This window comes from Macaca fascicularis, chromosome 11, assembly GCF_037993035.2.
Source record: "Macaca fascicularis isolate 582-1 chromosome 11, T2T-MFA8v1.1".
NCBI lineage: Eukaryota > Metazoa > Chordata > Mammalia > Primates > Cercopithecidae > Macaca > Macaca fascicularis.
This window is the reverse complement of record NC_088385.1, coordinates 72,105,422-72,119,674: the sequence shown is the minus strand read 5'-3', so window position 1 is coordinate 72,119,674 and position 14,253 is coordinate 72,105,422. Positions and strand designations below refer to the sequence as shown.

The 14,253-nt window shown below is 35.5% G+C and overlaps 1 protein-coding gene across 3 annotated transcripts in view; it reads right to left on the bottom strand.

Annotated features, from left to right (window-relative positions):
• MSRB3 (methionine sulfoxide reductase B3) overlaps window positions 1-14,253 on the bottom strand; it is a 195,551-nt gene that overhangs the window by 159,109 nt on the left and 22,189 nt on the right. For 2 of the 3 annotated variants that reach the window (XM_005571455.5, XM_015431158.4), the window contains exon 2: window positions 5,190-5,316. The exons of the other annotated variant lie outside the window; for it this stretch is intronic. In XM_005571455.5, coding sequence (XP_005571512.3) covers window positions 5,190-5,265 — 76 coding nt within the window. In that variant the 5' untranslated portion in view covers window positions 5,266-5,316. The remainder of the gene's footprint in view (window positions 1-5,189; window positions 5,317-14,253) is intronic. 3 annotated transcript variants of the gene reach the window in all.

The following is a 14,253-nucleotide window of genomic DNA, read 5'->3' as shown; positions in this document are numbered from 1 at the left end:
GAATTACGGGTTGAAATTTGTAGGTCCTTTTTTTTTATTTCTTTAAAAAAAATCCTCTCCACAGCATTTTAATACAATCAAAGAAGTTAGGTAAGATAAAGTTAGGTCAGATGTCGGGTAAGAATGGTGAAATTGGAGAACTAAGGGCATTAATCTGAACAAAAGGGAGAGAATTCCTTTCCTTTAGGGACACCAGTACTGAAATCAGAAACACTGCGTTCTGATGAGTTTTATGTTGGGTTCATGTGCATCTTTTAGAACAGAGGTTCTGGACATGCGGTCAAAGAGCCCCCTTGAAGAGTTTCAGAAGATCTAACAAAAAATTTCTTGAAATTATATGAAAACATGTGTAGATGCATATATGTCTTTTCTGGAAAAGAAGGTCGTAACTTTTATCAAAGCATTATGTAGGTGGTCCATATTTTTTATGACCCAAAAAAGGTTCTGAAGAACTAATATAGAATGTCAATGCATTCAGTAAGTGAACAGCACACTGACGATTCTGATTATCTTTTAAGTACATCAGTTCTATTAATGAAATATTGCCAGCTCAAATTGAATAAGTACTTGCTACTTATGGATGTGGCTTTAATGTGCATCTGTAGTATTTCCTCTTTACAAATGGAGACTTTAAAGCACAATAAACAATAATCTGCTGCAAAGAAGTGATCAAAAGGGCCAGAGTTCTTAAGTCTTATGCTAAGTATAATACATCCTTATTCACTGCCTCAAACAGCTTACTACCAAAACTCAAACTGTTTGCAAGAAAAGGTAAAAGCAATTCTGGATAATATGCATTGAATCTGTTGCCACTTTTGTTATTTGTTTAGCCACAATGCGATTTATACTTATGGCATCCCCTATATTGTACTAATGCAATAAAGTGAGAAAAAAATTGTTAGACAATAAATTCAAAAGTAAACCAAACTATGAACTTTACTTTTAATCTTCCCATATAAAGGAGTTTCAAATAAATTTGTACTCTCTTACAGCTATGACTTCACCTCCACATAAACATTCCAAATGTTTATTGATTCATTTAACAAATATTTATTAAGTGCCAGGCACTGTGTTAAGCTCTGGAGCCATAAGCCGCTGATTCATAGAGTTCTAGTTATACAGATGATAGTCAATGACTTTCTAACACCATTTGCAAAATATCTCTAAGACTTCTAATTGCTACATTAGAAAACTATGATATATTTATAAGCTACAGCCATGTAACTCTTCAATTCATGGAAACTATTAAATATGCCACTAACGTCAAGTAAGAATCACAACCACAAATTATATGTATGATGGTAGAAAAAAAGTATAATTTATCACTCTAATTAGTACTATTTAGACAAATTTTATTTATTTCACCCTCACTTGGCTGAAAGCTATCATGATATCTAGTATAAGCTACAATTACACTTAATTTTTATCTAGCATTAAAACTATGTATAAAATTGTGCTTCCTGATTCCTCCTCAGATAATGCTTCAGTCTTGATTAAGAGGCAAGGAATTCTAATGTTCAACATGGAAACTGTCCTACCACCACAAGTCAGCAGACTTCTCTGTAAGTTCCCAGTATTAGTTAGTATTGAGTTTTAAGATCTGATTAACCTAAAGTCAAAAGTAAAAACAAGTGACAGTTAATAAAATCACAGAATTTAAGAACTAAATATATTATCTAACTTTAATTCCTCGTAAAGATGAAGAGACTGTGATCAGGAGAAGTTTATTGATTTGTTCAAGGTCATGCAAGTTAAGGACGGAGCTTTGGTTACAGTTTTCTAACTCCTAATCCAGTGTTCTTTTAATACATAAAAGAAACTGTTGTAAGAAATTAAGAAGAAATTCTGAGAGAGAAAAATTACCTTTAATTACAAACAAGAGTGAACCATAACTCAGATGCACTTAATAAGATCTAAATTAAAATTATACTTTATTAAAAAATAAGAAGTAAAGAAAGTCAAAGCTAAAAATAATAGATCGCTCTTTTGGGATATAGCCTTCATGCAGGTCAATCCAGTTATAATCAACTTTAAGAGCCTGCTCCAATTATATTTTAGTCCTGGAATTATTTCATATTGAATGATACTCAAAATTAGTAGGGTACTGGCTGGGGAACAGACATCTTTTTGATTTACAGAGATTTCTGTTGTAATGGGTTTTGACCAGCAACAGTATATTAAAGCAAGACTTCAAACTTTCACCTTCACTTCCTGTATTTCCAGTTTTGGCCTCTTCTTTTCCCTACCTGTACAAAGTAATAGGGACGAGAATTCCCATTTCAATTTCATCTTTATTTTTCAAAATTTAAACAGTTTGTTTCATTATTGTTGAAGTTAACTTCTTCAACATTTCTATATATCTAAGAGCAAAATCCTGTTAGAGAAATTGATGATGATAAAGATTTTGCTAAATACAAGTTATAAAATATGTAGACACCGGAAGACTGACTTTCATAACACTTTAAAAACTAGGGGTGCTTGAATGGTCAAGAAATTATGGAATACTATTCTAGCCAATTCAATTTTCAAATTAAAATGGGTTTACAAGCCCTAGATAAGAAAGATGAGAGTTTATTTTGGCTTTTACCAGTACTTGGTAGTAAGAATAAAATAAATCTGTTGTATATTTATAGGACTTGAATTCTGGTTCAGCAGGGTGTATAAGTAAAATAAACAGATCAGAACAACAGATCAAGATGGTTATTTCTCAAACATAAAGTGTATTTGTGAGTCCCATGAAAGTAAAAAAATAGTTAAATGAAACATAGGACATGTTTAAAAGTTTGAAAAGTCTGTTGTATTGGAAAAACATAAACCTGTATTAATACAGATACATGAATTTCCATATTGAACATAGTGAAGACATATATGGTGTTTACTAAATGCCGGCCACATGTTTAAGCACTTTTCACATCCCAATCTATTTAATTCTCACAGCAACCCTTTCAGATTGGTACTATTATTATCCCCATTTTACAAACAAGGAAGCTAAGGCACACAGCTAGTTAGTGGCAAAGTCAGATTTTAAACTCAGTCTGACCCCAGACAGAATTAGTGTGCTTAAGCACTGTACCACAATGGTTAACTTCTTAAAAACGATTTGCTTTGGTGAATTTATCTTTGAATCATTTTGTCGTCAAAACTTAAAGATACTTATATTTCAATTAAACAATCTCATTATGAAACCCTTTAATCCATGACCGTCATTTATTGAAGAATATACTATTAATTAATGTGGTTTCTATAAACATTTAGCCTCCTCTATATTTGGCAAACCCATATTACAAGAACTATGCTGGGTACTTTTACACACTGGAGCTTTTTCCAGAGGAAAACATCATCATGTATCATCTAAATAACCTCCATAGTCTACCTGTAACACGTACTGTAGAGCATTGAAAAGGTTCTGCATAGCACAAGTAACTAGTGGTTGAGGTTCTCCCTCAAGGTCATATACAATTCTACAGACAAACCTTGTCAGTTCTACAGCCTGAATCTCTCCCAATTACAATCTTCCTTTTCAACTCTATTGTAACGGCCACAGCACTTCACATCTCCTTACAGCCTCAGACTCCTCCAGTACTCTTTACGGTGGCAGTGCAGGGGGATGTGGGCCCAGGGGGCATACTGAGAAGAGTGATTGGGGCCTCTATACATTAAGCTTCATTAGCCCCTCATGTCACCACAAACAGACTTAAAATCTACTTTTAAAAAAGTGTATTTGCTATATAAATATGGCTGCAAGACAAATACCTTACTCCTTCTAATCAGGTTGCCAACCCAGCCTCTCTCACAGAAACATCTGAAAAACCAGCTCTGACCTCCTACCATACTAAATCAATAATCTTTGTAAAATGCAAATGAAGTCATGTCATTCCTGTTCATCTCTCCAAGACTTAAATTCCTTAGAACATCATATAAAGTGCTTCATGATTTGGCTGCCTTTCCTTCCTTACCTCTTCTATTTGCCCTTGTACATCCAAACCAGCCATATGAATAACTGTATTTCTCTGAACATGCCTTGCTCTTTCAGGCCTTCATGTTTTCCCATGCTACTCCTTTTGTTAGAAACAGCCTCCCCACCACCCTGCTTAGAAACCAGGCTAACTGTGCTCCCAGTATGAGATTCAGCTCAAGCACCATATCCTCCATAAAGCCCTCCTTAAACTTCAGAGATCTTCCCTTCCTTCCAACATTTCTTCTCCTAAAGACAAGATCTAGGATCAACCTCCTCTGAATTACCTTAACACACCAAGTATAAATGCCTCTAGTCTAGTCAGGTCAACATATGATTCAACAGTCCTCACATAGTTCCATTTCCATCTTGTACTTGTTGAAAAACATCAGCTTTACCTTATTTATCACTGTATCCTCACTGCTTAACACAATGCCTGGCACATATAGTTAACATTTAATGAGCTGGAATTAAATTCTCTATACAATGTAGTGATAGATATTTACACTAATGGAAAAATGTAAATAATATTGATAATCATACTCACAGAAGTAAAATATTTAGCCATTGCGGTTTTCATAATAAAATTAAAATACTAAGCTTATGATACAGGCGCATAAAAAATTTTGGACTTTCATGCCTCACTTATTTAAATTCTTAAAATCACACTGTTAGAAAGTGCAGTGGTTCTAATTTAAGAACCCACTGATGCATGCTATATTAGTTCTGTTTATTTGGTCATTGTTAAGTAGAACTTTTTTTCTTTTTAACTACAATAAATTGGTAACTTAATTATGCTAACGTTATTCATTTTCATTTTTTCCTAAAGGAACGACCACATGTGGAATGAAAAGCATTTTCATTATCCTTTAACAAGATGAATGTCCTATTTTGTGTGATTTGGGGCAGTTTCTTACTCAGACTGCCAGCCTCTTATGAACGTTATGATTTGCAGATGTGTAGTGTGCATTAAAGAACAAGAAGATATCATGAAATATTAGTGACAATTATACACTGGGCAAGGAAACTGGACAATGTTCCAAGGGTTGTAAGGATTGTGGAAATGAATGTTACTCAAAGTAGAGTGGTGATTTATAACCAATTTCCGTCTTCAAATTAGGGCCCAAGTAAAAGAAAATGAAATTTAGCAAAGCATGATGGTGTATCATTTCCTGCAGCAGAAACACCCAGTTGGCCCTGTGCCTTCACTATGTACAGTACAACAAGCAGCAACCTGAGGGAAGCCCACAGGCTCGAAGGGCTACTGGCTGGCTCTTTGTCACCAAATGCAGCAGGTTGAATGCAGACATCACTGTGATATCTTCACCAACAAAACGAGAAGCAAAGAACAGGGGCAAGAGCTGAGTAGGAGAAAAAACAAAAACAAAAACAAAAAACAAATTAAAACATCACAAATATTAAACACATTAATTGCACAACTGATGGTTACAGTTTTATCTGGAACTGAACACATGCACATATTGCTAATAAATTTCAAATGCCTATTTTTCAGCCGGTGAGCTTACTTTCAATCCAGCTTTATTTGTATCTTAGAGATAAAATACACACTACAAGATAGCAGTGTAATCTGTAAACACAGTTTGCAAGAGGTTGAGAAAAGAGAGGAAGTTTAAAAACAGTTGAAAGGAATTCGCATTTACTGAGTTCATACCATGTGACAGGAACTGTCTGGAGCCTAATATACACGTCGTATCATTTAATTCTTACAATAAACCGAGGAGGTAGGTTTTATGGCCCAATACATATGTGAAGAAACTGTGACTCAAAAGTCCAAGGGCACAAAGCAAATAATCAGTGGAAAAAGGACTAGAAAACCCTGTTATATCTGACTGCAAAGCCATGTTCCTTCCTTACACCATGCTGCCTTCTTCCAGCAATTACTGGCAAATCTCCCTCCCTGGAGAAGACTATAAAATAATAAGATTAAGAGACATATTTTGTTAGAATTTCATTTTATGAAATAGAGACCCAGAAAACCTATGGACAATTAACACTTTCAAAACAGCGTTAAGTTTGAATAAAGCATGGCAAATATGAATTTTCATTTAATTATATGATTTATAATTTCTAGGTCAATTCTGTGAATAATATTCATGATTTAGTCATTTTAAAAGTGTAAAATTGTTTTTTAATGTCTTTGGAAATGAATTATGTGGAAGAATCTAAAAATTGTGTAGATATTAAACTTTAGAGAAAAGTTCAATTCTTAGAATTTTCTTAAAAATTTTGTACAATATTTCAGTTGGTAAAGATTAACTTTAAATGGAAATGGAAAATACTAGATCAATAAACTTCACATATGTTATTTCAAATTAGTATTTTAAGTGACTTTAACCATTAAATGCCCAAAAATTAATACAAAATTAAAGTCTTGTTCATTTCCTGACCACTTCCCCTGCTCCCCACCCCCAAAAAAAGTCTGTTCCGGACTCTTCTGACCTCCTTGAAGAACAAACATATAATAAACAGTAATATATTTTACTAAATCACTCTGGAGTATATCTGACAGAAATCTGCTTGTATTAACATGCCTGAACTCTGACTTCCCCAAACTAAACTCACTACAAGACTAAAACATTTTTGTGTTACTAACTGGAGACAAAGGGGAGGGAAAAGGAAGGTAAGTATCACAATGCACAGCCCGAAAGAACCATTAAACATAAATAAACATGTCATTTTCACGAGTGACTGCAGAGCAGGGAAAAGAGAGCACTCCTTTGGAGCAGACTACCGACTAATAAAAGATCAAAGGTCTATACCTCACATCACTATAAATAAAAATGTATTTTTTCCTTGTGACCCTTCTCTGTGAGGAATAAAGTGCACACAGTAAATGTAATTACTTAGCAAAGCTGCAGTCTCACTGTGCTTCCACAGCTGACCATAAAACGTCTTCCTATTCTGTTTCATCAACTCCTGTACCAGGCAGCCTGGGCGCCTACCAACCACTGTGGCCATCTGGCTTATGTCAAAGCCAGCGCACAGGAAGAGAGGCAGTGATGTCACTCTGCAGGTCAGGGAAAGAACAAAGATGCATTCTACAATTAAAAACTGAGGGCCACAAATACCGGGAGCCCTCCAGCATGATATGACTGTGTGATTTAATATTCTGACTGCGTTGCCTGTATTTCTACCCAAATAGCCAGGGCTCCATCTAGTGGCAAATTAGTTTTGCCCAGTTTTTTGAAAATAGAGGCCCCAGAAAGTACAACATTAGCACTAACAAAGTGGGGCAACTAAAATGACTGCTTTTAGAGCACTCTAGTCTTTCTATACTGAAGAATGCAAAAAGCACAATTTGTCACACTGTTCTCTATTTTCTAAACCTAAAAGAATGCATTTCATAGGTTAGGATTTGATATTATCCGAATTATTTTAACGCCTGCATGGATAGTAGAAAAGGATTGAACTTTGTAAAATGCATGCAAATTGGTATTACTCATAAACCACTCTGAAAATGTGTAGCTGAGACATAAAGTGAAAAACAGTTCTAAAGAATGGATGTGTGCATCTGGATGCCTTGGTTATATCAAACTAATATGCTTATACTTCCACAGAACAAAAGAATCATAGTTAATATGGCTCTAACATGTATTTTTATGCTGAAATGGTTTAACAAAATTATTTTTAGCTCATGTTTTCCACCTAATTAATGTTTGCAGTAAATAAAACAAAACACTTTAACAAACAGATCTAAAGTACATATGTTTGCATGAAAGATGGGACATCACAATGGATGTGTGTGATCCACGGACACAGACTGTCTGGGTTTGAATGCTGGTCATGCCCATAACCAATTCAGTGACCTTGGACAACTTGCTTACCCTCTCGGGGCCTCAGCTTCCTCACTTATAAGATAATGATTAAATAAGTTAATTGGTAAAAAGTGCTTGGTACAACTCCTGGGACATAGTATATGCTCAGGAAATGTTAGCTATTATTATTTATGCCAAATATTTACTACAGTTTTAACTGCATTAATTAGAAAATTGTAACAGTCCATTTATGTCCACCCCTTCTTAGAGGTAGCAAGCTATTCTCCAAAGAATCCTATTTAGGTCAGAAAATCACTACCTGATAGATTTCCACAGTAAATTACTCTAATGAAAACAATAGAACAGAGAAATCCTAAAGATAACAGTTGACTGTGCACACAGCATGTGCCATGTACTACTCTAAGCATTTCACATTTATTAGCCCTTTTAATCCCCACAACCTAATGAGGTATATACTATCATTTTCCCTTTTTTAGACACAGAGACTGAGGCATAGGGAGGTTAAGTAAATGACCTAAGGTCTTACACTTAGTAAGGGACAAGGACTTTAAGTAATTGGGTAATCTAATTGATACATGTGAACTCAGGCCATTTACCTCCAATGCCAGTACTCTTGACCACTACACAACTGGCAATGAAAAGCTTTACAATGCACCAACCAACTCTAGATACTCTGATTCCATGTTCCCCTACTAGGTAGCATGATAAACATGTAATAAGGAAACTTAATTCAAGATTACTTGATGGCCAGGCGAGGTGGCTTATGCCTGTAATCCCAGCATTCTGGGAGGCTGAGGCGGGCAGGGAGTTCCAGACCAACCTGACCAACATGGCGAAACTAAAAGTACAAAAGATTAACCAGGCATGGTGGTGGGTGCCTGTAATCTCAGCTACTCAGGAGGCTGAGGCAGGAGAATCGCTTGAACCTGGGAGGCAGAGATTGCAGTGAGCTGAGATTGTTCACTGCACTCCAGCCTGGGTGACAGAGAAAGACCCTGTCTCAAAAAAAAAGAAAAAGAAGAAGAAAAAGAAAAAAGAAGATTACTTGAAGATTCTCTCCCTTGACATTCTCAGATTTCTAGACTTGATCTTTCTAGTTCCACCACATGCAACTTCAACTGCTTTCACCTTCCAATTTTTTCTCTAAATTCCTTGGATATACCTTTAGAATCTGTAAAGCTAACTCTATGTTAATCTACCAAAACTTCAATATGCTGATAATGTACTTTTGAGGACCAAACAAACTAACAGCTACTTCCACTCTCAGACCCCCAAACTGAAGTTTCAGTTTGGCAGCTTTTAACCATTTGTATTTCCTGAACTGTCTGAGTGAAGGCCATTACCAGAAACAATCCTAGTCCAGAAAGAAGCAAACGCTTAGCATTAAACACCCTGTAGGAATCAGGATTGAGCAAGGATCACCAGAAAATCCATAATTCTCCAAGTTTATTCTCAACTTCCTCACTTTTGCATTGCCTTTTATTCAATTACCTACATGGATGAACAACATTTACAGATAATCCATCCACTTCGGCCTCCCAAAGTGCTGGGATTACAGGCGTGAGCCACCATACCCGACCTAATCAACATGTCATTTTTAAAAGCCAGACAAGATGTCTCATGAATCTTCCTAATCTCCCCAAATATCTGGTAGATAATTTTGAAAATAGTGGGCATTTAAAAATACTGACTGCACAATGCCTAGTGAGCAGTATCACATTATGTGTTTAGAACAGAATTAGATTCCGTAATTGTCTATAATTTCCTGCTTAAAACATTTTGATGATTCCCCCTTGTATATCACAGGGTTCTCCAAACCATGTTCTGAGAAATGTAAGACAGCCCTTCAAACAAGTTTAGTAGTCAAATAGTTGTGGAAATGCTAACCAATATAAAGGGTCTGAGAAGTCTTCAGTAGATATGCCTGCTTAACTTTGTCTCAATTGGTGCCTCTGAAATGTTTCTGATCATACAAAACCCCTTTCTGTCCTATCACCCAACCCCTAGAACACATTCTGGTAAATCCTTCTGATAAAGCCCAAATTCCTAAACAAAGTTTCTAAAGTATCTAAAGTTCTACATTCAGCTACTGCTGAACTCTTCAGCCTTTTCCCTTGCCATACCTCTAGAACCCACTGCACCCCACACTCCTACCATACTAACATGGTGGTAATTTTCCTGATAGGTCAGCTGTTTCCTATTTCCACCTCCATGTCTTCATTCCAGATGCTTACTATCTTTGCCACCACTTACAACCTCCACCATTCCTAACTCCTCCAATTCTAGTCCCCAGTATAGTACCAAATATGCTATCATACCCCCATAACAATTTTCAGGGTACTGATTTGCTTAGATCTCTCCCTCTTCTAGATTATAAACTCCTTAACGACAGTGACAGTGTCTTTCATCCCTGCATCCCAGTACCTGGCACATAACAGTCATTCATTTATTGAGTGAAAGACTACGAAAATGACTGATTATATGTTCAGGATATGACTATATTGTTCAGGATCATCATTTCCAATGCTGCTGTCTCTGCCATCTCAACTGCTAATAATGCTTAAAGGTAATAATTTGAATTAAAATATATTATACAATTATTAGTTCCTATGAAGATGTGGGAAGTTGCAAATGTAACCTGACTTGAAATCCAAAAATAATTTAAATGCCCTATTTTGGTCAAAAATCTCTACTTCTTCATCTCCCCCATGAATTCTAACATCCAAAAATTTGATTAAAGTTAATTGGCTAGGGTTTTGTTTTAGGTTTATCTTTTTTCCCTTTTACTTTTTTCCCTGTAGTTGAACAATAATCTTCCAAAAAGAGATGGTATAAAAAGTAATCTAGAGAACCCACAAAGCTGATAATTAGCTCCAGAATAAGTGAGCTGATGGTACTAGTGGTTTTAAAGTGTCAAACCTAAAGGTCGAATCCCTTCCCAATAAATGCCAAAGGAATGTCCACATCAGTGGTTTTTCACAAGCTAGTAAAATGCTCCCCTCCACCACACCCAGAACTGTAGGAGCCAACAGTTTGGAGTTTTGTTAAATAATGACCAAAAAAAAGTCTCAAAACCCTAATCTCACCATAATATCAGAAAAGAAAGATTAAACTGACACCAAGAACTAAGAAAGCGATCTCAAGATAAAAAACATCCTTTTAAGTAGAATATGTTTAGTTTTGTGGGGGAGAATTTTCATTGTTGCTATTTTTTAATGTTATTATGAACAGAAGAAAATTCATCACGGGAACCACTAATCTATATAATATAGTTCTATAAAAACATCTTTGTTTTTATCAACCCAGTGCCTAGCAGTTTATGCTCAACTAGTGTTTGTTGAGTGAACTGATCAATCATTTAGCTACTGCTTGAAATCCATAGCTCATTGGCTAGAATTTGACATTCCTTTTGTTAAACAGAGATCCTTTTGTGATTGTATTTGTTTTAAGAAACAACAGAATCCTGGCTATTCAGAATGTTTAGTCGATCTTTCAAGTGATTTTAAGAGATAATTTTTTTAACTTACTCAATTCATCTATATAAATTCCTACTACATGGAAAACAATGTATCAGGTGCTGATGAACATGCAAAGATGTAAGACATAGTCTGTGCTGTTAAAAAACATATTAGCTTAAGTGGGAACATATGACATAAGCTAAATGAGTTAACAGGGGTAGAAATCAAGTGTTATGGAATTTCAGAGGAAAGAGAATTGCTTCCAGCTTTAGGAGAGGGAGTGAGTGGCAGGGACATACGGGAGTTTGGAACCAAAGAGAAGTTGTATGAAGGAAGACTTTCTATTTGTATTCTTTCATCTCTATATCTTTAGGGTTACCCATTCTTAAGCTTTTGGATCTCAGGATTCCTTACACTCCCCAAAATTATCAAGGACTCCAAATACCTTTTGTTCACATGATTATAAATATTAATATTTACTTATTAAAAATTACAACTAAGAAACTTTTTTAACTATTTGCTTACTCCATTAAAAGCAAATAAAAAATAACTTACAAAATGACTATTCTTAAAATAGTAAAACTTTAGCTTAACCCAAAAGCTTAAATAAATACATTTATAAAAATGACATTTATAATGAAAATCAACTATATTACCAAAAATAAAAATATATGTATAATGGAAAGAGTTCTATATTTTTGTAAATTTCTTTTTATTATCTAGCTTAATAGAAAACAACTGAATTCTCATCTCTGCTTCTGCAATCGATGTGTTGTGATATGTTGTTTTGTTTGAAGTACATAAGTGAAGAAAATCTAGATTCATACAAATAAGTAGCTGGAAAGGGGAGGAGTATTTTAATAACCCTTTCAGATAATTGTATGTTTTATTCTTTGTTATCACACCGAAGATCAACAAATGGTAGTCTGAAACCATATCAATGAACTTCTCATCCTGTTACATTAAAACCCATTGGTCTATCTTGCATTTTGAATGGACCTTCTAATCTTGCATGATTTTGTAACATCCTGCACTGCTCCTTTGGAAAATATTGGTTCACCGAGTTACACAGATCTTTCGTATGTTGAAACATTTCATAACATGATATCAAAACACCATACTCATTAATATCATCACTGATTTCATCAGAAAAGTTTTTAAATATTGAGAAGCTGTCAAGCTCACAGTAGGAGATGCAAGTTTTCCAAAATTTCCATGTAGATTTTATCTATTCTTACAACTTCAACCATCACTTCTTGATAGATGAATACAAAGGTCTAGCACCAACTTTGAACTAAGCTCTAATGCTTTATCTTCTAACATCTACTAGATAATATCAACTTGCATTTGCACAGTATGTTATTATTTACAAGGCATTTTCATATATATTATGATAAAGTCTTTTAACCTTATAATAAAGGCTTTAGTCTCCCTGTATATTGTTATTGAATATTTGCATGTATACATCTATGATGAGATTATTAACAATAATCATTTTTGAGCACCTGTACTGTGTATATGTGTATGTGTGTGTGTATATATATGTGTGTAACCTCATTTAATCCTCATATCAACCCTGAGCTAGGCACCCCTATATGTAGTAGTCATTATTACTCTGTACACAGTAATTCTGGCTCTCCATCTTCCAGGCATATGGTAGGAATGCACTTTCTGGCCCCCTTGTGGTTGGGTGGGAACATGTGGCTGGCTAGCTCTGGGCAATAAATTGTGAGCAGAAATGATTATGTGTATTGCTTCCAAGCCAGAGCACTTAACTGTTGGTGCGAGACCCTCCAGAGCTTTCTTTCCCTCTGCAGCAGGGACCAGCAATGTTCTATAATTAGATCGTGGCTGCTCCATTAGTCGTGATCCTGGGATAAGGAGATATGGAGCAGAGCTCCCATCTGGACCACAGTGAACACATAGTACAAACAAGAACTAAACTTTCCGCATTTCAAGTCATTGAATTTGGGGGCTATTTGTTCCAATAGAAACTGAAGTTTAGAGAATTACCTGCTTGAGGTTATATGGTCAGTAAATTATGGAGCCAGAATTTTAACTAAACTTTAATCTCTTCTACTACATTCCAAACTCCTCAAGGGCAGAGGCCCTTGTGCCCCCAGATTGATGTCCTTGTTTTAGAAAACAACAGACTCTGTAAGGATGAGAAGTCTAATGCCAAGAACTGTGAGACCACTTCCAAAAGTCCGTAGTTTCTCTCTCATTAGTCATCCCTTCTATCCTAAATATCTCAAAGAGATTCTTAATTTAGTCAGAAGATGCGGCTGCCCTCTCATATTCAAACATTAAAGGCCAGGAGACAGCTACTTTACTTCGATCACTCAGAGCTCACAAACTTGTCTCAACACCAAAAACTAAAGATTTTCCTCAGCTGCAAAAGTGACTGAGTAGCTTCTGGTCACAATAAAATGACAATGTGAAGATCTTATTTCCTGAAGCAACTGAAAGTTTCTTGGACACTAAGCATATTCACTGTAGTTTTCTTAGTGATCTAACAAGTCAATGCCTAAATCCACACCTTATAGATAGAATGTTTGATTTAAAATCAATCAACAAATACAAGGAAAATCAATCCATTTGCCATGATGATAGAAAAATGTCTGTTTCTTCCAATAGCTGAGATCATGATCCCAGAACTAATGAGAAAGAACCACATTAATAGCTCACATTGTGACCGGGAAGTAATCAATGTGTACATAGTCATAACAATATAAGCTTTTAGAGACAACCTATGGACAAATATTTGACTGTGATTTCAGAACAGACTGTGAGCATTAGCAGCTTCATATTGTGAAACAAAAAGTATACAGCAACGAAATGTAAAGAAGGCTGGACAGAAAGGCGGAGGAAAGATTCAGGGTATCAGTGTCCTCTCTTATAAAGTAGAGGGTTAGAAGACACCAACTAGACTGGGAAACGCTAACTGACCCCTAGAATCCATGCTTCCTTCTTCTTATTAGCAATAGAACCCCCTGAAATTTTAACTGAACATACAGCCTCATTTCTCAGCTTCCTTTGCAGG